The sequence below is a fragment of the Chlamydotis macqueenii genome, chromosome 1 (genome assembly GCF_036417535.1).
Source record: "Chlamydotis macqueenii isolate bChlMac1 chromosome 1, bChlMac1.mat, whole genome shotgun sequence".
Classification (NCBI taxonomy): domain Eukaryota; kingdom Metazoa; phylum Chordata; class Aves; order Otidiformes; family Otididae; genus Chlamydotis; species Chlamydotis macqueenii.
In genome coordinates, this window is record NC_141556.1 from 54,528,559 (window position 1) to 54,552,469 (window position 23,911).

A 23,911-nucleotide genomic window follows, 5' to 3' on the forward strand; every position below is an offset into this window, starting at 1 on the left:
GGGACAACTCTGACTCCAACACAGCAAACACTAACAGCCCCAAAGGAAGAGAAAGTGTTAGAGGTTTCTCTCCAAGACTGAGAAGCCATCCCAAGGCAGGGCAAGAGGATCCCACCTGCACCAGGGCAGAGGCCTCTGCCGGCTTTCTGGGCTGTCTCTGTCGTTTTCTGTATTTGAAACAAGGTCAGGTCACTAAACTTCCAGTCACTGATGTGGCTGTAGCACCTGTAGTTCTGAGCATCCGCTTGGTATGATCCTCTCATACTGGCTTTCACCAATGAAATAAAAAGCTTCTTCAAATTAACTTCAAAATTACTCTATTTCTGCAGTAGTTGCATTTTTAAAAACTCATAATGTGCCTCTTTCAAGAGACACTTTCATTATAAAGTGTCCTTCAGATAACATACAAAAGGAAGGAGTATTCTATATTGGACTATTGTAGCATGGTCATATCCTGAGAGAAAGCACAATAATTGGGAAAACATATCTAATTACTTTAAAAAAAATTAAAAAAAATATTTTGTGCTCCTCTGACAAGTGCAGCACATTATACTATGTACAAACAATACCTGAGACAGAGCTTAATGCAAAAGAACAAAACAGGTTGCAGAACAGAAAAACAGTGATGAAAAAAAATACAAATCTAACTCCTCTTGAAACTGTTTGATATGGCACTAGCCTGGAACTCTTCTGGTGTATTTAAAACTAAATTCCTGGAGAATTTAAGATCAAGTGGATTTGGTTTGTTTCTTGGGAGTCTTTCCTGAGTGCTTCCAGTATCTTAGGCCAAATGTAATGATAACGTATTCCAGCAACCGCTATGCTCAGATCTGCTGCCAAGTTTCTTTCTGGTTTCGTTCAGATACTCAGATCCAGAGCAAGCTGGTTTTGGTGACTTCACTTTAACTCAAAGATCCAGAACTACTCTTTGTTCAGTTGCGTAAACAAATGTTGAGCCTCATAAAAAAAAAAAAAATGTGTGCTCCAAGATGCTTAGAGGTTAGACAACATATAAATGCGAGGATTTATTTGTCTAATTAAACTCCCAGAAGACAGAGAGGAAGAGAGGGTGTATAAACAAACAAGTAAATATCTACCAAAATCTTAGATCTGAAAGGCTGCTTATACTATCAAAGTCTGCAATCTCATAACTTAGAACAAATGGCTACCTAAAAGTATTTCCAAGAACTATTTCTGTTTTTCTCTGTAACTCTATCATGGGTCAGATGAGTTATTCCTATCCAGCTTATTTTTTTCCTACTTAAAAAGTGTGTTAAAAATCTGGCCAGGATGTGCTTCCAGGTATATCTACACTACAACCAAGAAAATTTAAAGTACTGAATTCAGACACTTGCAAAACTCATTTTCTTGTGGAGTACCTGTCCTACATTTGTTATTTCTGAATCCATATCTTAGGAGACTGAAAGACAGAACTCAGTTTTAGGCTGGATACTTAAAAGCTTATCTTCACCCCTTTTCAAGGATATGTCCAAGTATTACCTGCGAACAAAAATTGTTGTATTCCAGTCGTACTTGTTTAAATGTTTCGTCTCCCATCTGGTGACTGAAAACAAGCATTCAGCAGAGCTGCAGAAGAGCCCATAATTTCCACATAAGACTTTTGTTTGCTGAGAAATAAATTGCCTTTTTTTTTTTTCCCTGCAAAAAAGACCCCTTTCTACCATCACAAGGTTTAATGACAGGAGTCACATAGAAAATTTGATGAGAACTAGAATCTCTCTGGCAGGATCTGCAGGTCTGGAGCTTAGTGATACTCATTCAGTTTGAATCCAGAAATACATTGCCTGTTATGTGCATCATCAAATAGCTGTATGAAATTTGCAACAGAGGAACAAGTGGGAGTTCCAAATAATTTTATTATGATGCTGAAAGTAAAAACATATTTGAGGAATACCTCTACTGAGCTTGCTAGTCATACTAGGACATGCATAGCTTTAAGATAAAACAAATCCCTTTGACTATAAACCTCAACAAAGCCTTTCAAGCTTCAAAAGGAGACAGCCTACGCTTCTCAGATCAGGTCAGTCATTCCACTGACTTCCTGCTGCAAGCAGTATTCCGGAATGTCCTCCGTTGGCTGTTAGTGAAATCACAACTTTCAATAACAGTGTTCTAGTGTCACAGATCTTCTCTGGAGTCTAGGTGAAAGTAAGGAGTTGAGTCAAAAGACTTCATATGCAATGAGAGGAAAAAAGCAAGCGCTGTGATGAATGCAGTTTGGAAAGTGGAGTAATGTGCTGCACAGAATGGTTTGCTACAATTATGCAAAATAATACACATACGTGAATTATGGTTGCTTTGCATAACATGAGCATATTTTTTTTAAAGAAGAGAACCCCCTCCTACCTACCGAGGCTAAAAAAAAAGAGCAAAAAATGATCCTGCCTTTCTCTCTGCTCCAACGAGGCTGGAGAATACAATGCACATTAAGATATTCATCGCTCTCTGAAACTTCGCAGAGCCTTGGTGGCACACCTCCATCTGGAAACACCAGCCACTAGTCTGTCAAAGTAGGTGGTGACAGACTGAAACACTGCACTGTTTGCCGGCAGCTCTCGCTCACGCAGGAAGTCTCGCCGCTGCTCGTACCCTGCCTTCCTTGCGCTGTCCCCCGTCTGGAGGAGAACTCTTCCTCACCAACCCATAGCTGCTCCCTGCAACCAGAAGCGGTAGCCTACAGCCCAGGCATGGCCGCCGAAGAGGCCGCCCTTCCTCTGAGGGCAGCCTGGCTGCCAGAGCAGGCCCTGTGGTTCCCCGGGAGCAGCCTGGGCTCAACCCTTTACGTAGGAATTTTGTCACCCCTGATCGCCTCAGCCGAGCCAGCAGTGTTGACACCACCAGGACAAGATGCGTTCACACCATCACCCTTGCAGCCTGGAAACGGCTGGTCTGCCCCCGCAAGTGAACGGGGTCGTGGTTAGAATTTAGGGGTGTTTTTTTCTTTCTCTTTTTTTTTTTTCTTTTTTTTTTTTTTTTTCTTTACCGAATTCAAGAGGCCTCAGAGCACTTTCCTCTCAGCAGGCCCGCGGCCCCAGCAGCCATCCCACGCTGCCCCGAGAGGACGAGCGTTGCCCAGCCCCGCCAACGGCCGCTGCTGGCGGCGGGGGCAGCCCCGCTCAGCGCGAAGCAGCCCGGCCCGGGGCTGCCCCTTCCTCCCCTCCCGCCTCAGCGGGGCCGCGCCTCGGGGCGGGGGGGGGATCCCCGCCGAAGCCGCTCCCCTGGCGCCAACGGCCGCCCTCGGGCAGCCGCAAGAGGGAGAAGGGAAGAGGAGGCGGCGGCGCGGCCGCCATCGCCCCGCCCGGCTCAGCTCGGGGCGGTCGGGAGGGTGCCGAGTGGCCCCGGAGGGCCGCGGGCCCTTTAAGGCGCCGACGGCAGGGCAGCGTGCACATCGCCAAGGCAACCGGGGGCGGGCGCCGGCGGCCGCGGCGTGTAGACGCCGACGGCCGCGCTGACGTCGGGGGGAAGCTGAGCAATAACAACAGCGACGCGGGGCGGCGCGGCGGCGTCGGCGTCCGCGGTGCGCCTGCGCGGCCTGCGGGCCTGCTTCTATTTATGTGGGGGGGCGGCAAGATGGCGGGGGTGGAGGCGGCGAGGAGAACGTAGGGGGCAGCTCCGACCGGGCGGCGGAGGGGGGAGGGAGGAGGAGCCGAAGCCGGTGGGAGGGAGCGCGGAGAGCGGTGTCACCGAACGCGTGAGGCGGGGGCCGGCGAACGAACGGGCGGGCGGGGGGTGGGTGGGGGGGGGCGGCGGAGGATGGCGGAGCCGCGCCGGGTGCCGTTCATTAGCCTGTCACCCGTGAGGCGCCGCGAGGGCGAGAGCCCGGCCCTGGAGCGGGAGCCGGGGGGCCGCGAGCCGGAGCCGCAGCCGCCGCCGGCGGGCCGCGAGGCGCCGCTGTTGGCGCCGCCGGAGCCGCCGCACGAGCTCCCCCGGCCGGAGCCGCCGACGCCGCCACCCCGCGAGACCGCCCGGCCCGAGCAGCAGCCGCAGCGGGAGCCCCCCCGGCCCGAGCCGCCGCCGCTGCCGCCGCCGTCGCAGCTACCGCCGCCACCGCCGCCGCGCCAGAGCAGCCGGCAGGAGCCGCCGCCGCCGCAGGAGGCGCTCCCGCTCCGCCAGACGGTCCGCCTGGAGGTGGTGCTGAAGGACCCCACCGAGGAGGGCTGCGTGGAGTTCAGCTACCCGGAGCTGCTGCTCTGCGGGGACTCGCGGGTACGGGACCTCCCCTTCCCCCTCCCCTCCCGCCGGGACGGGCCCCGTCGCGCTTCCTCCTCCTTCCTCCTCCTCCTGGCGGGCAGCTGCCCGCGTCCCCGGCCCTGCCGATAATGTTATCGGTGGCCCTGCGCTGCTGGGGGGGTGGTCCCGGCCCGGCGGGGCGGCGCCCTGGAGGGAAGTCCGGCGGCCTCGTCGTTGCTCCGGGCTCCTCCTGGCGCTGAGGCTGCGCCTGTGCCCGTGGGGGGAAGGGGAGGCTTCGCTTGACGGCCCTGAGCTGGCCCAGGGCTACTGGCTCTTGCTGCGAGCAGGGGCGGGAGAGCGCCAGTGTCTTAGTGCTTCGTTTACCCCACCTCTCCTCCCGTCACCTTGCCCGCCCCGGGAGCGGTAGTGTGGCATCCTCCCTTCCTGGGAGCTTTTTCTGGCATCTGAATGAAACTTGTTACCGTGCTGGTCTGTTTTCTGAGTTGTGTGCAGGTAAATGAAGCGACAAGCCTTGAGAAGCAGTGAAGTGAGCATTAGCGGATTTGGAAATGAGTTTCTGCAATCTTGTGGGGCGACAGGAATGAATGAGAATTAATGCTGTTGAAACTGTAACTTCACTTGTAACTGTTAAGAACTTAATGCAAGAAAAAAAGTACTTTCCCTTCTCCTGTGCTTCCCAACCGGAGAATATTTGGTACTTGAACTCCTTTGGTTTTTCAGGAGAAGAGCTTATGCAGACAGCTTTAAGAGGGAAGCAGCGTTAGCCAAACAACAGGACCCGGTGTTCAAGTAGGAAGGAGAGGTGCATGTCCTTAAGCCAGTCGCACTTAAGCCACTCAGTGACTTGGATAGCAGTGAAGTTGCACTTGATTTAAATAGTTATGAATCCTCTTAATTTCGGTACATAGACAATTTTAGAGAAAGTTTATATCTTATGGGAAAGTGCAGGGGGCAAGGAAGTGACTGCTGCTGAGAAGATTGTGATAGCTTTGGTGATAAAAGCAAACCTCCAGTACCAGTATAATATCACCATTGGATTGTTACATCTAGCACAAACTCAAGAATGGTGAAAACTTCTGTTTTATGAACCAAAGTGTTTGTAGGTGATGATGATGCTGTGACTATACTTAGCAGCCTGCCTACTTTTTGTTCTGTAGTAGGGGAGATGTAAACACTGGATGGATTGTGTGCAAATGTTGAAGACAGAAAAATCAATGACTGTGGTTTCAATCCCTCTGAGATGTTCTGATGCAAGTTAAAAGGTTCCTTCTGTTCATCCTGTCCTACAGCTGCTGTGGGCAAACAGTGCCAGTTATGACTCCTCTGAAGTGGTGTAGCATAAGCACGCGGCTCTGTGAAGTGCCAACTTTCTGAGCAGTTCCTATAAGAAGGTGAAAACTGTGTTAGTGTTTAGATGTCGGTCAGAATGTGGAGGTTGACTTTTCCCTTTGTCAGTTCCCAGTTCCTTAACTGCCTTTTTTCTGTAAGTTGCTAATACGTGAATCACATAATCGGGGGGAAATTACTTTTTTTATGTAGTTCTAATGCAAATTCCATGTCTTCTGGGGGGGAGCATTGATTTGGGGATCTTTGGTACCATTAGCATCAGACTGCTTTTAAGGTAGAAACAGCAACAGAAATGCTTTGTAAGAAATTGTGTATGTTTTTCAGCTCTCTGTAGAGTCCAGATTGAAATGAATGGATCATAACGGCCTGTCTATTGCTGGACCTTGTGGAACAATCAGCTGATTATGTAAAACAATGTCATAAATTGTGATCCTTTTAAAGTGATTCTGGACTCTTGTTTAAAAACTGATGTGCACTTGGCCTGTCAGTTTAACTTTTTGCTTGCTACATGGTAGAAGCTGGAAAAGCTACTCTGATATATGGTAGGGAGGACTTAAAAAATCTTGTATTAATCAGCATGAAAAGGGAGGGGAAATGCATTTTATCCAGCAATAAAATTAGTGTATGCTGGTTCCTCCACAGTTAAAGCAAACACAAGAGGAGAATTTGCTCTGCACTGTACAGGAGTCTTAGGCTGATAGAAGCTTGTCTTTTACCCTGGTCATTCTCAGACCAAAAAAAATTATGTAACCTGTTAAAAATTCTAGAATAGGAAAAAATCATGACAGGAAAACTGATCCTGCTTGTGGAATAGAACAGCTGTGGTGATTTATACCAGTTAATGCAGCAGAGAAAACTACCCAATTAAATTGAAGCTTGATCAAGAAACACCTGCCCTCTACCACTTTTCTGCAGAATCTGAGATTTACTCTTTCCAAGTAGGTAGTAACTAGTCAGCAGTTAATGCTGTGGTTTTAAGTGGAGTTTTTTTGTTGTTTAATAATGATTCAGTTTAAAACAAACAATTCATATAAACTTATTTATGCAAACTGTTTTTGTAGGGTGAAGGTTGACTTGGTTTTCTGAAAGCTGTAATTGACTCCTTATTCCTTATAAGAAGATGCTTGACTGCCTTGTAATTGTTCCCGTTAAAGTTCAACATCACAAAATTAGGACCTTGTCTTTCTGTCTTGTAGTGTTGCTTGTAAATGGAGCAACCAGGAGAGGTTCTCCAGAGGCAGGCTGTTCTGGGAAGGCGAGGACTAGTGCACAGGAATAACTTCAAACATTTCTTTAGTAGGTCTCTTAGTGAAATGGTAGAGAATCCCAAAACTTATTTGACAGGATGAGTGCAACTTCTAATTTTTTTGTTTTATTCCAAACTTGAGTTCCTTGTCTGAGTCAGAAGCTAGTGTAAATGTTTATGTTAAAACTTGTGCTCTCCTTGTCCTGCTTTTTTTGCCTTGATAAAGAGAAAATCCTTTGACAAGGTTGTTGGTAGAGTTCATCTTTTGGTAGGAATTATTTATGTAAAATTTTTGAATGTTAGCAATAAGTTAGTGTGGTTGAGAAGTTTATTTGCCTCTTAAACTGGCAGAAGTGAAAGTGTGATCCCTTTTCTGTTGGTGCAATTGAAGCTTGGTGTGTAAAACCACCAAGCTTCTGGTGAGCCAGAAGCCCAAGTTGGCTTCTGTCAAGCAGGCTGGAGTGGTAATGTCTTAAAGTTACTGCAAAGTCTGAGAGCTGTTCATCAGAGCCCTCAGAAGCCATCAAAACTAAAACTTGCTTGAATTTGAGATTCCAATAGCACTTAACTAATGAAAGTGATAGTCAGCTACAACTTTGGGAGTTTGATGAAGAGAGAAAAGTTAACACTTAAGTACTAAATTTTGCTTGACCTGTGGCCTAAACCTTGTCTAATTACACATTAAAAAAAAAAAACTGCCTAGCAGAGGATGTGGAATAGGTTTTCCCAGCTAAAACCAGAGGAAATGTTGTTGCATGAATTGAGCAGTATTTTATATTACGCCTGCAAGAAATAGGTATGTAATTTAAATTTAGTTTCAGGATTAACTATAACCTTTTTTTTTTCCCCCCTCTAAGTACTCAGTTTAGAAAATATAAGATAATCATGTGGTGTTTGCAGTTTTGCTCGGCTTACCTTCCTCATTATGTTGGTCTTGATACTATTGAGTTTGTTGTCATTTGGTCATTGTTTAGTCAGTATATTGGCTTTTCATACTGTAGAGGAAGAATCTTGCTCTTCTGAACTTAATGGTTGTTTTGGTTCTTTCTTAGTTTACCATCAGTGTTCATTTATTCATTGATGAGTGGTCCGTGTGCAGTAAAGTTATTTGCTATCCATAAAGTTCTGTAAAAGGGAATTCCATTCCACCGTACTTTAGCTTCCTAGTACCTTCCCCTGCTTTATGTGAACTCTGATTTGAACAAGGCAGCCCTGTTTTTCTGCCATACCTTATTTCCCCCCAAAAAAAGCATTATGTGTGCCCTTGGTTACTGTTCATTGACTTTGTGTCATTGAAAATTGCAAAAAAAAAAAAGGGGGGGGGGGCAGGATACTTCTTGCTTATTTGTACAGCTGGAATATTTAATCTGTATTTTCATTGTGGCTACCATAGTGGCAATCCTGTAGAATTCATGCTATGATTACTGAAATTATCTGAAGAACAAAAAATAACAGTACAAGAGTTAAAGGAGTTACATTAGTTATGATTGTAACTTACTGAGCCTTTTAGTCTTCTGGCTGCTTTCCTGCTGATTAGTGTACCAGATGCATCTTGTGTATTGTATCTAGAAGGACCACGGCACCAATAAGAAGCAGAAGTGAAAAGGAGTTGTACTTAGAGAGAGCTCTTTCTCTTTGAACCTCAAATGGCTGTAGTTCTCTTATGCTTACGCTTTCAGTCGAGGTTGTATTGGAATGCTTGGGAAAATACAAATCTGAGTGTCTCTTATATTTTCCAGTTGTGTTCTGATTAGAAGGAAAGTAACTGAATCATAATTGAATGGGTCAAACTAATTTTTAGAGAATAAAGTATTTGTACTCTCTTAGTATTAATTCTGATTCTAAACAGAGCATTGTTTATTGACATTTAATAGGTTTTTATTAGATAACTCTGTTTCTTGTGGAATGAATATTTAACTTCTGCATTTTTCAGAAGAAATCGGTTCACTCGGAAGATCCCTTTAATGACGAACAACGTGAGCGACATGAAGTAGAAATGCTGGCCAAGAAGTTCGAGGCAAAATATGTGAGTTACTGTACCTGTATTAAAATGTACATATATTTAATAGTGATAACTTATGATGCTGTACAGATGTTAACATCAGGTTTTTTTTTCTTGAACAGGGTTCCTAATATAGTGTCAAATGACTTCTGTACATTTTGGAGCTGACTGTCTCATTGTATTTAATTTAAGCAACCTGGAGCTGCTACAAGCTTATTAGACAAGTCTGCTAAATAGATTTGTCTATAGGATGTTGTAGCTTGTGAAGCTATTCTTGGAAAAGCTTCCTGACAACTGAGTAATAGATGCAGGTCGATATTAATGATAAATATTGTGCCAGAGGAAAGAATTTTTATGTGATGCTGTTTTGCACTATTGAACAGTTCTTCTGTTTGGGCTAAATACTGATGAATCTTGATGAATTTCTGACTAGTTTGGAATGCTTCCATAGGAAGTTATTGTTGAATAGTAAGTCATTACTTGATGAGTTTATCTTGTAGCTGCCAGCTGCCTAAAGATACTCTGCTGGCTCCTGAAAGTGTAGCATGAATGACTTGAACAACACTAGGTAGTAACATAAAGAGGCTTTCACTAATGAATGAAGGTAGAAATCAGAAAATGTTGACTAAAACCACACCCAAACAGGTCTTAAAGAATTCATATGGGTAGGGATGGGTGATTAATTCTGAGCTGGCAATCAAAACTCAGCATCATGCTTAGGCATGTTGATATTCTGGATTGCTAATAGAGTGCCTCAATAATAAAGGCAAAAAAGAGCAGTAATTTATCTCTCTTGCTATTAATATACATGCTACAGTCTTTCTTGTCTGGTTTACTTGAGTTTTGTTTTTTTTTTTTCCTGGCCAAGGCAGATTTCTCTGAGTGCCCAGTCTATATATTCTGTAGAAGTAATTATTATTTCAGGGCATGTTGGCTGTGATACGTAACAAAAGAACCCCTTAAACTGAAAAGAATAATCTTTTGGAGGGATTGACAGAACCCAGTATACCCAGTGAATTGAGAAGGCAATTCCGGAATCCTGTTTGCTTTTCTTTTGAATGATAAATTATTTTCTGAACATGAGAGAGAAATGTTTCAGCTGTACTTTTCTAGAAGACTCATTTTCATGATACAAGTTAAGGATTCTATAAGGTCCTGAAACAAGTTGCTTAACTACAGCAGATGAAAGGCAGTGTAGAGCATGTAAAGCAATATATATATGTAGGAGGGAGTGGTAGTGGAAGCAATCAAATTTTACATATACATTTATGCATACATCAAAACTAAACGTGTACATTTATGGACAAAACATGGTGTTACTAGACTTATGAAAACTTGAGTTCAATGCTCAGTAGTCATGAAAGGGGGCAAATATACTTTTCACTATTAGAAAGCAGTAGGTAACAAAAACTACAGTTTTACAAAGTTTAAATTTATGGTGCACTTGTATCTTGATTACTGTTTGCACTTCTAATTTCTTGCCTTTCTCTTATTCTCTGCCATACTTTCTGCCACTCAGCCCCACAAAATTCCTGGAAGGGGAATGTCTTTTTTGTAAAGAATCATTTATTAGGTTAGGGCCACTAAGCATGGAGAGTGGTGAGGGATTGACAGTTCTTGTGTTAGATACTCTCTGTTCTTTCTCCCTTCCAATATGAGAACCATCAGTCTCTACTTACCATCCATGCTCAAAGAAATTGCATCTCTGTATGCTGAGCCAGTACAATTGCTCACTTTCTAACAGCATCCAGCCATCTTCTGATTCTTGTGGCAAGATATTTGCTCCTTAGCTTAAACTAGAAGAGGGATCACATGAAGTAGTTACACATTCTCTTCTTTTTAGCACTGCTTTAGTATAAAAGTAATCACTGGTTGTATGAGAAAGTAGAGGGTTTTTTTCAGATTTGCAGGAAGTAGTATGTCCTCCTTGAATTAATTAGGTATTAGTTATCTATATACATTTAAAATTGAGTCAAACAATCTTTTTAATGATAGCCCACGTGGCAGTATTGCTGAATAACTCAATGCGTGAAGAACAGTCTTCCATGGAGACTTTTTGCTTCTTTTCAGATAAATTCCTGTACTCATAGTGAAATCGGTATGGTATTGCAGATACTAAGAAGAAGCCTATGAATAAATACATTTTTGCAAAACAAGATGCATAAAATTAACGCACCATTTGTTTACTTGATTATTCAGAACTTTTCTGCAATTACTGCATGTTTTAAACGGCAGCGTAAAAATCTGTTCTGGATTGCTCCCATTTTCATTCTTTTGATTACTGTTATTCTCTAGACAAAATCACTGTGTTGTAAAAACATGATATTGAATCTCTCTCAATATTGTACATAATGTAAGAATTTTTATTGGATCAAAACAAAGGTCCCTCTAATGGATAGCAGCATATACTCCTCAGACACTAGTGGAATCTCATACTTGAAAGTGGAACAAGTGCACATTGATATTACTTCACTGTGCCTGTCTAGCAGTCTGTGGCTTAATTTCTCCCAAAGCCAAAGGCTGCGTGTTTACCCTTTGTATAGCTTTCTGCTATAAATTTGCCAGATCACTTTGAGTTCACTGAATTTCACATTGTGTTCTGCAGCATTGAGTACAATGATGATTGTCGTATGAAAACGTACTTTGTGCTTAAACATGATGAATTCACTTGCTGCCTCATAGTTTCTGTATTGTAAGAAACAGTGAAATATTTCCTGTTCTTTCTCATTCTGAATGTAATTCTGATGCTGTCGTTTAAATTCAGCCCTTTCATTCCTGAGCTGAAGTGTCTTAACATTCTGTTACTGTACGAAAGCAGTGTTTTTTACCTTTAAACATCCTTGTTGGCTTACTGTTCCCTTTTTTGTTCTAATTTCTTTTTTTAAATGAAAGGATATTAATGGTAGGATGCCCTGATTTATCAGTGATATAATGATGACTTCTGGGTTTGTTCTGTTCCTTTTTCTTCTAAGTCCCAACTCTTTTCTTGTTTGACCGCTGTTGATTGTTGAGCAAATGTCATAGAACTGTATGTAACAACTACAGTGCTTCCTGAGTAGCATAACAAATTGGGAGCACACTGTGTTTTTTTTCTTGTTTGGGTTGTATGTCCTTTGTGTGGATTATCTTTTATTGATAGTGAATTCTATTCATAATTTATCATATTAAGTTCAGAGCAACTGTGAGGTCTTTCAGTGATTCTTCAGTTGTCTTTTTTTATTTACTATCCTCAGAAATTTCTGTATCTCACCCCCCACCCCACAACTGTTAGCCCTCTCTATTACTTCAGATGAATTAATACACATTCCTTGGTGATTTCGCTTATTACTTTCTTTACCAAAATGAAATATTTATTCCTACCCTTTCTTCACTAGCCTTAAACCAGACACTAATTTGTGTGGACCTTGTCTCTTATCCAATTATAGTTTCTTGTCTTTAAGATCTTTGGACCTTTTTAAAAGAATTTGAAGTACTGCTTCCTTCTGCCAAAATTCTTTCCTGCTCTGGAATGTATATTCTTGTGCCTGCTGGTTCTGTTCTTTGTAACTCCTACTAACTTGCCCAGTACAGAGATCAGATTTACTGTGTGTTTTGTTTTTTTTTTTTTCTGTGGCCCTTGGAAGATTCTTCAAAAACTGGCATTGTGTTTGCCACCTTCTAGCCCTATTGGGCAAAGGTTGATTAAACCTTAGGTTACATGCCAAAGTTAATTTGTTGAACAAATACAAGTTTTCTGAATACTTACATGAGTACTATTTGCAGCCTCAGGAACCAGACATCTTAATTTGCTCTAGTATCATGACTGCTTATGTTGTGGGACGGAAAGGTTGGGGAAATTTTTTTGGGAAAGGTGAAAAGCTTCAGTGGTAAAACTTTCATGAACTACTGTATAGTAAACACTGAGGCAGATGATACCTTCAGTTCTTCTGCTGTGTTCTTAAATGCCTAACATCTTGATCTGATGGACTTTCAATGCACTTCCTTTAAACATAAATGGGTAGAAGCAGGCCTGAAGGGAATTCTTGAAGTATATATACAATGGTTCAGGTATTTTCATATGTCTAAATAGTGGATACTATTTAAATCTTACTTTTATTAATTTGGCTATTATGAGACTTCTTTTTTATTAACTTTGTTCCATATCTACACTATGTAGACAGTGAGAATGTATTGAAAATTTTTAATTTTTTTAAAATGCTTAGTCACTGAAATAATAGAATAGCCATTGCTGCAAAACTGTTTTGAACTCACAAACAAGGATGTTGATGATTACTTGGGCTTAGCAAGAGATATGGTGCGAAGATGGATTGCATTACACATTAGTGAGATCAGTAGAGATAAAGTATAGTTTATGTAGCATTCTTCAGACAGCCTGCTGGTACCTCAGGATCATGAGAATTACATAAGCTTTTGCACTGGAGTTTAAACAGAATTCTTAAGTGCTGTCTTTTTAATTATTTTTTTTAAATGAGTTTGTATAAGAGAAGAAAAAAATCTTAGAAAAATAAAGTACTGCATGTTTTGGGAGCGTGCAGTCATTCAGATGTTTTACCAGATAAGTGACTGTAGGGGGTAAGACTGATAAGAAAAGTTAGGAGTACTTAGCTTGGAAACCTGAATTAAAAACAGAACTCTCTTTTGAGGTCTTTCTCCTAGGACTATTGCATTTATTTATTTATTTATACCTGGGAGATTCCTGTTTGCTTGCAAGAGCACATGCTTTACTTAGTTACAAACTTGAATCCTTGCAAAGTATTGTTTAAATAGAGGTATTCAGATGCTTACACTTCTCAAAAGCAAGGATGAAAGCTCCTTTGAACAGTGTCTGCATACTTAGAGTAACAAGTGGGTTGTGATATTTGAATGTTACAACTGAAGAGACTTGTACTTATTCTAAACCTGCTTAGAACTGTATAGAGTACAGACTGCAAAGCTTCAGGAGCAAATCTTTTGCATTCATGGAAGAATACTGGTTACTGTTTTAGTGAAGATGGTGTCTTTTGGAGAATTTTATCTTTAAAGACTTTTATATTGATGATTTTGACAATATATAGGAGTCAGGAAACTAGGCCTTATATCCTAAGCAAATTCCCATTTGTTTAACTGTAAGTTTAGATTCCCTGAATGTTTGAGCTGGTTATGAGTTCTTAACTTGATTTGATTTAACAATAAAACTTTGACATGAAAAAAGGTTAAAATGAAGTTTACTGTCTCCTGGAAGTAAGCGAGCCCACAGTCTGTGATGCATTTTCTGGCTTTAAGTTACTCAAATAACTATTTCATGTCCAATTCTATCAACCTAGGTGACAGCTTTTGCATTTCAAAGGATTTTATCTTAATATATTTTTCTTCAGTTATGTTGTATGAATGCTGGAACTTCTTGAAAACTCATAGACACTGTATCTGCAAGTACTGGATCAATATTTTCCTCCTTTGACTTAGGCTTGACTTGTAGACTTTAGTGCGTTGCTTCCCTGTTTCACAAATAATGTAATGCTTGCTTTGTTTTTAGGGTGGAAAACCCCACAAACATCGGAAGGATCGCCTGCAGGATCTAATCGATATAGGTTATGGTTATGATGAAACAGACCCTTTCATTGATAATTCTGAAGCGGTAAGTAAGCCTCATCAAAGCAGCAAGAAGTAGTAAGACAATGCTTTATTTCTTTGATAAAGAAGAAAGGTAAGGGAAAACACTTTGTGCCCGTGGTGTGGATCTAAAGGCCATACTACTTTGGGAATCCAATGAATTATTGTATTTGTAGTCTCATTCAGATATCATTGTACACTGTGAGGCTGAAGAAGGCTATTGCTATATCACATAGTTTTCCATCTTTAGAAATTAAATTATTATTTGTGCCTTTCCTTTACTGTGGATTCAAATTACCCTGGCTCTGTTTAGTTTCTTGTACTAGCTATTTGGATTATTAGTAGATTACTGGTGTTAGATTTGCTGTATTAGATCAGGAAGCTATTCTGCTCTTAAAAAGCAATAAGAACAGGACGGTTATTCTAAACCTTCAACAAATGTCTGAAAAATTTGAGATAAAACAACTTGGTTAAGCAGCGGGATATTACAGCTTATGTTGTCTGAATATTTTTCAGAAACAAAACCAAATCCTGAGGTAAAAGGAAAAGGTATTAGGTGCAGGCAATATCAGGGATATCAGGAGGTTTATAGGAGGGCATTTGAAGATATCTTAGAGGTGATATATGAAACTATGTAAATGAGGAAAAAGCTTGGAAGAGAAGGGTGAATGATATAAAAGCTTGGATACCTCCTATAATTATCCTTTATTAGATGTCAGGAAGAAGTAAGTGTACTGTTTAGTCACGTAAAAATGAACAAAAACCAACAAAAAACACCTGACATGTCAGCCAGCCTTCAATTTTCTTAACACTGCTGAGTGATACTGGACAAAGTATCAATGATCTGCTCTGAAGAGGAGGGAGCTAAAACTGAGTGGGCGAGATTATGAAAAGGATTTGTGAGAAGAGATTAAGAAAAGCACAGAAGTGACGTACATTGCTTAGCATACGTTACGTTGAGCCTCCATTTAATGTGGTAGTAGATCTGGGAAATTATAAAACTTTTAAAAGAGATTCTGCGAACACTGAGCTGTGAGGTTTCTATGTAGATGTTGCAATGAATATTGCTCTTATGAACTGTGTGAGGTACACAGGAGACATGCTGCAGAACTGATACTTTCCTGAGCAAAAGTTCAGCTGTTAACCACAGTGGATAGCAGGCTCACCTCATCTGGTGTGAAGGCAGGTGAACAAGTTGTGTGAAAAGTGAGTTTGCTTGTAGATGCTTATTGTAGGTTGTATTAATTTGTCCTTTTTCTTGGTATAGATTAAAATTTTAGTTGAATGTGCCAGTATTAAACTGTCCTATCATTATCTCTCAGCTTTAGATTGTGCTGCTGGAACATTATTAAGGCCTGAGCCTTGGTATGTCCTTTCCAAGGGTCAGATTCTCATCTTCAGCTCAGTAAGAACAGAGGTGCTTCACTCCTGCCTATAGGCTTGTCTGCTTTCTCGCTGTTGCTTAAGTTAACAGTCTTCAGTTTTGAACTTTTATGATACAGGACCCCAATTGTATCTTGCTTTTTCTGGATTTATTGAGACCTACCACAGATCTGATATGTAGTTCGGATAACTTTTAATACTCGTAATACAGGTCTCTCTCAAAGATGTACATGAGTCTAGCAGGGTTGAACACTTACTGGTGTATTAGTACTTCTCATACTGTGCTTCCTTCCAGCGCTGTTCTTGTTACCAGCAGCAGATCCATTAGATTTGCAGGAGCATTTACTTCGGATATCTCTTGCCAGACTCCTTGCAAGCACATACAAAAGGCAGTTGTTTGAGGACCAGATGGTTGCATCATGTGGTAGCTGTGGAAGCTACTGGGGAGAGTGGTGTATTCTGTAAAGATTGCTCTCCTGAACAAATCATTATGCCTTGTGTCTGCATTACAAATACAGACTAGTGAGAGGCTATCTCTGTTTTGCTTTTATCCCTGTTTCTGTTTAGGAAAATAAAAATGCACTGTGTGCAAGCTGCAATCTAAGTTGCTGTTGCAGAGCTTAAGGGTCCTGTAATGTAGGAGTTAAGGTGGACAAAACCTCTCATTCCATCTCAGATGCAAATGGAAAGTGTTCAGAAAGAAAATCTATGTGTCTGGCTTGCTCATCTTCTATGTGGCCAGCTATTAAATCACCATGTACCCTGAGAAATGTCACAGCCAGGCCTAGCCTAGACTTACTTCCGTTTGGAAGATATACTTTCTTACACATAAAAAGCTGTAATACCCTGGGCACAAACACTTGAAAAATGAGTATGAGTGCCTCTTGAACTGCACCAGGATCGGCATCCTGTTGTCTCCCTCTGTATCCTAGGAAAAAAAAAAAAGAATGGTTCCTTAGAACTTTAGTTCTTTTTCTTGTCACAGGTGTGAGAGAAATACTGAGCTCTTTGGCACCGAAATGTATTTATTCCAGAGCTTTAGAGATACTTTCCTTCTGAAAACAGATTTTGAAGTAATGCCATCAAATATTATTTAAAAAAATCAAACCAATAAAACTCTAAGCCTGTTTATAGCAGGCATTATAATTGAATTAAGGAATTCTGGTTCCTTTGGATCCATTTCCAATGAAGCAATTTTGTACATGTAATATAGATGCATATATAACAAATAGCATATGTAACAAAGCATTTAGTTCCTCCAGGGATCCAGGAAGGCAGTTGTTCCGCTTGTTTACTTGAGGGCAGGGATCAGGGTCAAGTGCAGGGAATCTGCTAATGGCATGATTCTCAGGTAATGGATTTTAAATGGGGCTGGAATACAGACAGGTACAGGACATGCTTTTCTAGAGGAAGATTCTTGGAAAGTAGTAATAGAAGGGAGCTTCTCCAAAGCAGAGATATTTTTTTTTTTCTGTCAGACTCCTCAAAGGGCACTGGTGCCTGCCATGATGAAGTAGGGTACCTTTTGAGCTGTGTAGCAGGCTAGATGGCCATTGTTTGCCTTCTGTGGAAATGAAAACCATGCATGAGATTCTTACAGACTTGCTTTCATTATTTACTCTGGGAAGAATCAGTACTTTCCTACAGTGTAGTAAAGACTTTAGCAGCATGACTGCATTAAGACCATCAAAGTCCTTATGGCTACTGGACACAGAAATTAAGGGTTCCTGAGGAGCAATTCAGTGGACTCGGACATAAAGCCAACTAAAGGAAAATATCGGAGGTAGGTAATATGTGTCCAAGAACCAAGTGACACAGTCAATTGCTACCTCACATCTTCCTTCAGACTTGTCTCCTCTCACAGGAATAAGTGCATAGTTACATCCAAAGCAAGCAGCAACCTCTGTCTGGTATATATGCTGTTCAGTCTTTTACCTTGCTGTCCTCCTTGGAAGATTTTTAGCTGGTCTGGTTTGGAAGAAGTAGCTTTTCCTTTCTGAACGCAATTGCAGGCAAGTGGGAAATGCATGCTTCAGTCTGTACAGTGGATATTTTTAGATCGAGCATTTTATCTGTTGTCAGTGGGTTGTGAACTCTTCATTACAGAAAAAAACCCTAAATCAAGATCATCTTACTATTGTTTCTAACCACTATGTAGCAGTTAATAATTGATGGCAAGTCCTAGTCTTTGTTTATCTTAGTGAACCTCTGTGGTAGGTAGTAACACACAAAATCTTCTTAACGTGAGTAAAGCTGTCCCTCCTCAGTGTTCCAGTGCTTTGATGTTGAAAATAAGTTCTGTTGTACTGTAAACTGCCGAGAACTACGTTCTTTGTGGAATAGTATTCCTGTAGATGTCTGCTTCCCTGCTGTTCTTCCTGCATGCACACATACGCATACATGTGCAGTTCGGTACTTGGGACACCTGGTCTGCTATATTCATGGTTCCCCAGCAGCCTTCTGAACACTGGTGTAAGAGTCCTGTGCTGCTGGGTAGAGACAACTAGCCTACCAGTGGTTTCTCATGCATGGAAAACTTCTCCAAAACAAGTACTTCAATTTAAAGAGAGAACTTTTTTTAGCTACATCTTGCCTCAACAGCTCAGACCTCTTAAAAGACAGCCTTACTATTGATTCCAGACACACTGGTAAGGGATTTGTTGTCTTCTATCTAGGTTCACTAGAATACTTTCCATAATTTAAGGGCTTAGTCTTTGCAAAAATTCTGTGTCATGATACACAGTTTTCACACCTTTTCAGGATAAATTTGGGTTACTTAATCTTGTAATCTCTGGGCTTATTAAAGGTGTGATAGATTTAATATTTTCTCTCCCACCCTGTTTTCCCCTCAAGACTTCCTGCTGTTGTGATCTAAAACTTGAAGTGATGGATTCTCAGAGCATCTACAGGAGAATACTACATAAGATCCAATATCAAACATACTTTCACATTGGATTGAGAGATTTAACATTTAAAATGACCACATTTTTCATGTGGAAAAAGCTACATTTGTAGACCTCTATCAGAAACTTCATTCACACTGAATGTGTAAAGGTACATTAAAGCTGGGGTTTTTTTATGAGAGATATGCCCTTAGTAGCTGTTTCATTGGCTGTGGATTTGTGTGTTTGTATTACTGGTCTGTCTTGTTTATTGTCACTTTGCCCAGTCTTGGAAGTCCTGTGATTGGGGAATAGTGCTTACTTAGCTGAGTGCACCATGTCACGTTTAATAAAAGATGTCTTGCATGTTTACCAGGTGTCTTCAGGGTAGATGTGCTGGTTGGCACCTGACATGTCATACACATTTGAGTGAATACAAGGGGAAGTTTCAGTTAGGAGACTCTTTGCTTTTTATCTTTAATCACCCCAAGATAAATAAAGGTGTAAAGTGGAGTACCAAACAAAGCAGATGCTGTTCTGCTTAATGCAGAACAGACATGTTTCAACTATATACTCAGCGGTTCTCCAGTACAAGAACCATTATGGCTAGAGGGACAAAGGTAGTTGAATTCGCAGAACAAGTCTGATACTTGTTAAAGCAACAGTAGTGTTCTTTTGCTCCTTCTGCAAAATATCATATCCTTTTTTTTTTTTTAAGAAGGAATAAGTAATTTCTTAAATAATTTTTTAATCTCATGTTCTGGCCTAGATTTCAACCAGGTAGTTTAGGGCTGCTCGTGTATTTTATGACCTCAGTGTGACAACTGTGAAACTGAAAACTCGGCATCTGCACAGGTACTTGAAAAAAATCTGAGACTGATATCTGGCCTTTGTAATACCATTGTTTAAATTAGTGCACATCAAGAATGCAGGAGTAAGAAATAATTAAGAAATAATAATGATAATAGGTGTAGCGACTTCTTGCTTTTTGCTAAATATTATTTTTTGAAGAGCACAAAATCACTTTTCAAAGTAATCTGAGCTACTGGAGGGGTAGATTATGGCCTAGGATCAACTATTCTTCATGAGTAGATGAATGTTTAAGCAGCACAAGGAACTTAAATGTTTTCTGGAAAATATACAAACAATATGATTATTAATAGAATATAAAGGGGAGTTTTATAACATGCCAAAATAACAGATTTTTTTAATGAGTGTCATATGTGGTAAGTCTGCTCTTCAAGTTTAATAAATGAAAAGGAAAGCATAACTTTTTTTCTACAGAATCTTCTAGTAATTCTGTAACATGAAACTTGGAAAGGTTTCATGTAATATATTGTAATATATTGCATGTTTATTTATAATAAAAAAATAAATTGAATATTTTGACATGTTTGCAGCAAGTCTCATTTTGAGCACTTAATACAGTTAAAAAGCCTTTTCACATTTACTTTTATAGTATAGGTTTCTCCCTGGAAGGGGGAGCTGAATGAGGACGATCATGGTCAAAGTATCTGAACATAAGAGTAGACAATATTCGTATAAGATACTGCTGTGTACTGTGGGTCTAGATTTGAGAACTAAATTTGTATGATCCATAAAATTTCACTGTTGTTCTGGATATAACAAAGAAGTTGAAAATGGCTCACTTAACTTAGTCTTTTTTTTAAAGAGTATCTTTCACACCTAAACATTTAGTTAGATGAATAGCACTAGAAGCATAGTAACGTAGCTCAAGGACAATGATTGAAAATAACTTACGTACTGATCTGCTTTTAGATGATCAGACAATATATCAGTCTTGTTACCTGCAGAATGATTCCATAATATCTCATGGGAGAAATCTGTATTCACAGAAGTCAATCATCTATGAAGTCCTGTCTGTTTGTAGGTCTGATAATTTTAAGTCTCAATCTTAGAATGTATAAGGAAGAGCAAAACACGGATCTCATGCACAGAAAAAGCTAGTGCAAAGCAGAAGTCTTGAAACAAATTCATCAGAAGATTTGGAAGTTACAAGCGCAGTGTTCCCTTTAACTGAGAGTCCTGAAAAAACTTTGAAATGAAGTTTAATCTAGCTGTTGCAAATATCTTATATAATCATATTCAAATTTTCTGTTCAGTTAGGGTACTATGAAATATAAGCTTGACCTTGAAGGAGGGGGTACTAGGTACATTGTGGTTTCCAGGCCCCAGTTTTAGGTAAGTTGAAAATAAAATGAAACACTGAGTTAAAGGTTATACTTTATTCAGTAGGCTGAGGACAAAACAAATTTTGGTAGGGAAAAGTAAGCTCTCTAAAGGGTTAAGGAAAGCTGAATGTCGAAAAGGTCTTTGAAAGGCTGACTAAATTCAGCAGAAGCTGTTGAAACCTCAACTGGTAAGTTACACATCCCCATCTTGCTGACCTTGTTTGCGTACCAGCTGTTATGGGATAGTTTGTTCATCTGTATATTGAATGAATTCTGGCTTTCTGGTTGCCTTGTTCCTGTGGCATGTTGATCTTTCTAATTATTTGCTGTGATTCATGGCTTCCTCACTTGTGGACTGTCTTTAATCCTTACTTTTTCTTGTGTGTTCTTCAGGGCTTCCTTTCCTGCTCTGTGCCAAGTCTTCACTGTTTCCCTTTACTTGTTCTTCACTTCTTATGATAATAGTTCCAGCTTTGACTTTGTGTTTTCTACTTCAAACTTGGCAACTACTGTATTCTTCTGTTTTGATCCCGTACTGACCCAGCCTCACCAATTCAGTTCACACCCTGTCAACTCAAAAAGGAAATGCATGCTCTGTCTACTAAACACTGTGGATAGTAACTTATTTTCTTTCCCTTTCTTCTACCTTGTATGTAATGAAGCTTGTTCCGAGAGCTGTGGAAAAACATTAGATTTCTCTGAAATTCTTAATCAGCCTCCACTCTTAAGTTTACTTTACACCTCCTGCTTTGCATGATTGTCCTGGTCTCTTATGATGAATGACAAGTCCACAACTAAGCGATTTTTTTTTCATTTTGTCCAATTAATATTCTGTTTTCTTGCATTAGTCTTTCATATGATCTGAGGGTACTTCATAGATCTTGTCACCACTTCTTATTTCCTATTCTATCTTTCACTACTGCTTGTTAAGCCTTCCATTCCGGAAAGATAAAAGGTGGTGACTCACTGAAATATCTAACTACTTAGATCAAATCCACATAGGTCTTCAGTTCAGGCTCTTTTACCAGCTTCCCTGTGGAAGTATACATTCACTTCTTCCTCTTCTGGATTAGTAGGCTTCCCGTCTTAATGCTTTTGGTAGCCCAGACTTTTTGGTTCTTAAATTTTATCTTCAGTATATTTTGCATGGCATACTGGGGAAAATGAAATAAGCGGGTAGCTGACACTTCACTTTGCACTGTGTGCGCTCCCTTAATGGAGGTGATCTCAAGTCTTTAGTTAAGGTAATGGCAGTTAAAACTGCCTACTCATTTATTCAGCCTGTTGAATTCTGTCTTAACAGACATGTGGTGGAAGGCCTACTGGTTCTTCAAACTTCAAAATAACAAACACATTGTTTCCTTGTCAAGTATCTTAATTCTTAATCGTTTGGCTGTGCTACCAAACACTTATTGGTTGCAGCTGTAACTAAAAATAATTTTTTTTTCCTCTGCCAAAGTGCAGAACTCTGAGGTGTGTCAAAATCCTACTCTTTCTTTCAGGAGAAGGGCAGAAATTGATTCTTAGTCATTGCACTGTTGTTATGTTTTTCTGGTACTTTTGTAACACTTTATAGGTCCTGTAAATGCTTCCTCCTTATCTTTGTTGGCAGATTGTCTCAGGCATTCTGTTTTTATGCTTCCAGACAGGCTATAGCTTCCAAAATTTTATTTGTTGCTTAAGTTCACCATCTTAAAATTATCAGTATCTGAAAACTAATTCCGATAGTTCGAATTTAGAGTAGTTCAGGAAAACATTGTCCTTCTGCATAGTGATAACAGCATTGTCAAGACAACTCTCCCTCAGTTCTCTTGCAAACACTTGCATGGCTTGCTGCATTGATACTTATGCATAGAGCTAGAATGAATCTGTTCATCATAGAATCATAGAATAGTTAGAGTTGGAAGGGACCTTCAACGGTCATCTAGTCCAACCCCCCTGCAAGAAGCAGGGACATCCACAACTCGATCAGGTTGCTCAGAGCCTCATCCTCCCAGCCTTTTTGAGAGTTTGTTGTTAACAAGCTATTTCATAGAGATTAACAGTTTTCTGGTAATACTTGGGGGAGAATGTCATAATAAGAAGGCTGCTGGTCATGAAATAATAGAATTAGTGTTGTCTTCCATTATACTTAATACAGGCCACTTTTCCGATGTCTTTTGATTTCAGTATTTTTGAGATACAGCTTTGTAATTCTAACTTGGAAACTCCTCCATAAATACTAAGTGCTTTTCAAAATGAAGTGTGTATAAGAGTTTGAAGCCTTTTGTTGTTTTAAAACTGTCTAAACAGAGTGAGAATATATTGATTTTTGAATGAAACAAGTCCTGGCATTGTGGTATTTGTATAAGAGGCAGTTCAACACCTAAAATTGGAAATAAGCTAACATATACTGTGGCTAAGTTTGAGTTTGTCATGTCTGGGATATGATTTTTAATAAAAGAAAATTTCAGAGAACTTTGTAAGAGAAGTAGCTTTTTGAGCAGGGCACTGCGATTAGAGTTAGTACTAAGTGTATTGTGTATTGGAACATCTGAACGTGCCAAGTGCACTGCAGAGATTGGTATTAATGAAGACTGTGGCAGTCTTAATGAAACAAAGCATACAATGTGACAAGTTTTTTAATGCTTTATTTAAAAAAAAATCTCTACTATCTTCAGTCCTATTTCCTGGATATAGCATCCAGTTCTGTAAAATTCTGATATAGATTAGGTTTCTTCCATTGCAATACAGTGCTTGTTCAGACTGTCGTCTTTTTCAAAAATATGGAAAAAATAGGTTCTGGAAATAGCTGTAGCTACCACTTAGAGATGATAACTTAAAGGACCTGTGATAAAAGTGTATGACTAACAGAGGTAATTTAAACCACACATTGTCTAATAAAATGGAAAGGTATTCAATAGAAATATGAAACTTAAAGTTTAAAATTGATAGAGGCAGGGTTGGTTGGTTGTTTGGGTGTTTGGTTTTCTTTTGTTTTGTTTTTGTGTGTGGTGTGTTGGTTTTTTTGTGGTTTTTTTGTGTGTGTGTTTTTTTTTTTTTTTTTTACAAAATCTGT

At 40.1% G+C, this 23,911-nt stretch overlaps 1 protein-coding gene across 3 annotated transcripts in view; it reads left to right on the top strand.

Moving 5' to 3' along the window:
* The first annotated feature begins 1,784 nt into the window (after nucleotides 1-1,784).
* The window catches only part of UBN2 (ubinuclein 2), a 57,148-nt gene continuing 35,021 nt past the window's right edge, over nucleotides 1,785-23,911 (top strand). For 2 of the 3 annotated variants that reach the window (XM_086751644.1, XM_086751647.1), the window contains exons 1-3: nucleotides 3,775-4,227; nucleotides 8,739-8,831; nucleotides 14,320-14,421. In XM_086751644.1, the coding sequence (XP_086607770.1) occupies nucleotides 3,775-4,227; nucleotides 8,739-8,831; nucleotides 14,320-14,421 (648 nt within the window). Of the gene's footprint in view, nucleotides 2,923-3,774; nucleotides 4,228-8,738; nucleotides 8,832-14,319; nucleotides 14,422-23,911 lie in introns of those variants that run through there. The other variant, XM_086751652.1, reaches the window with a different exon arrangement.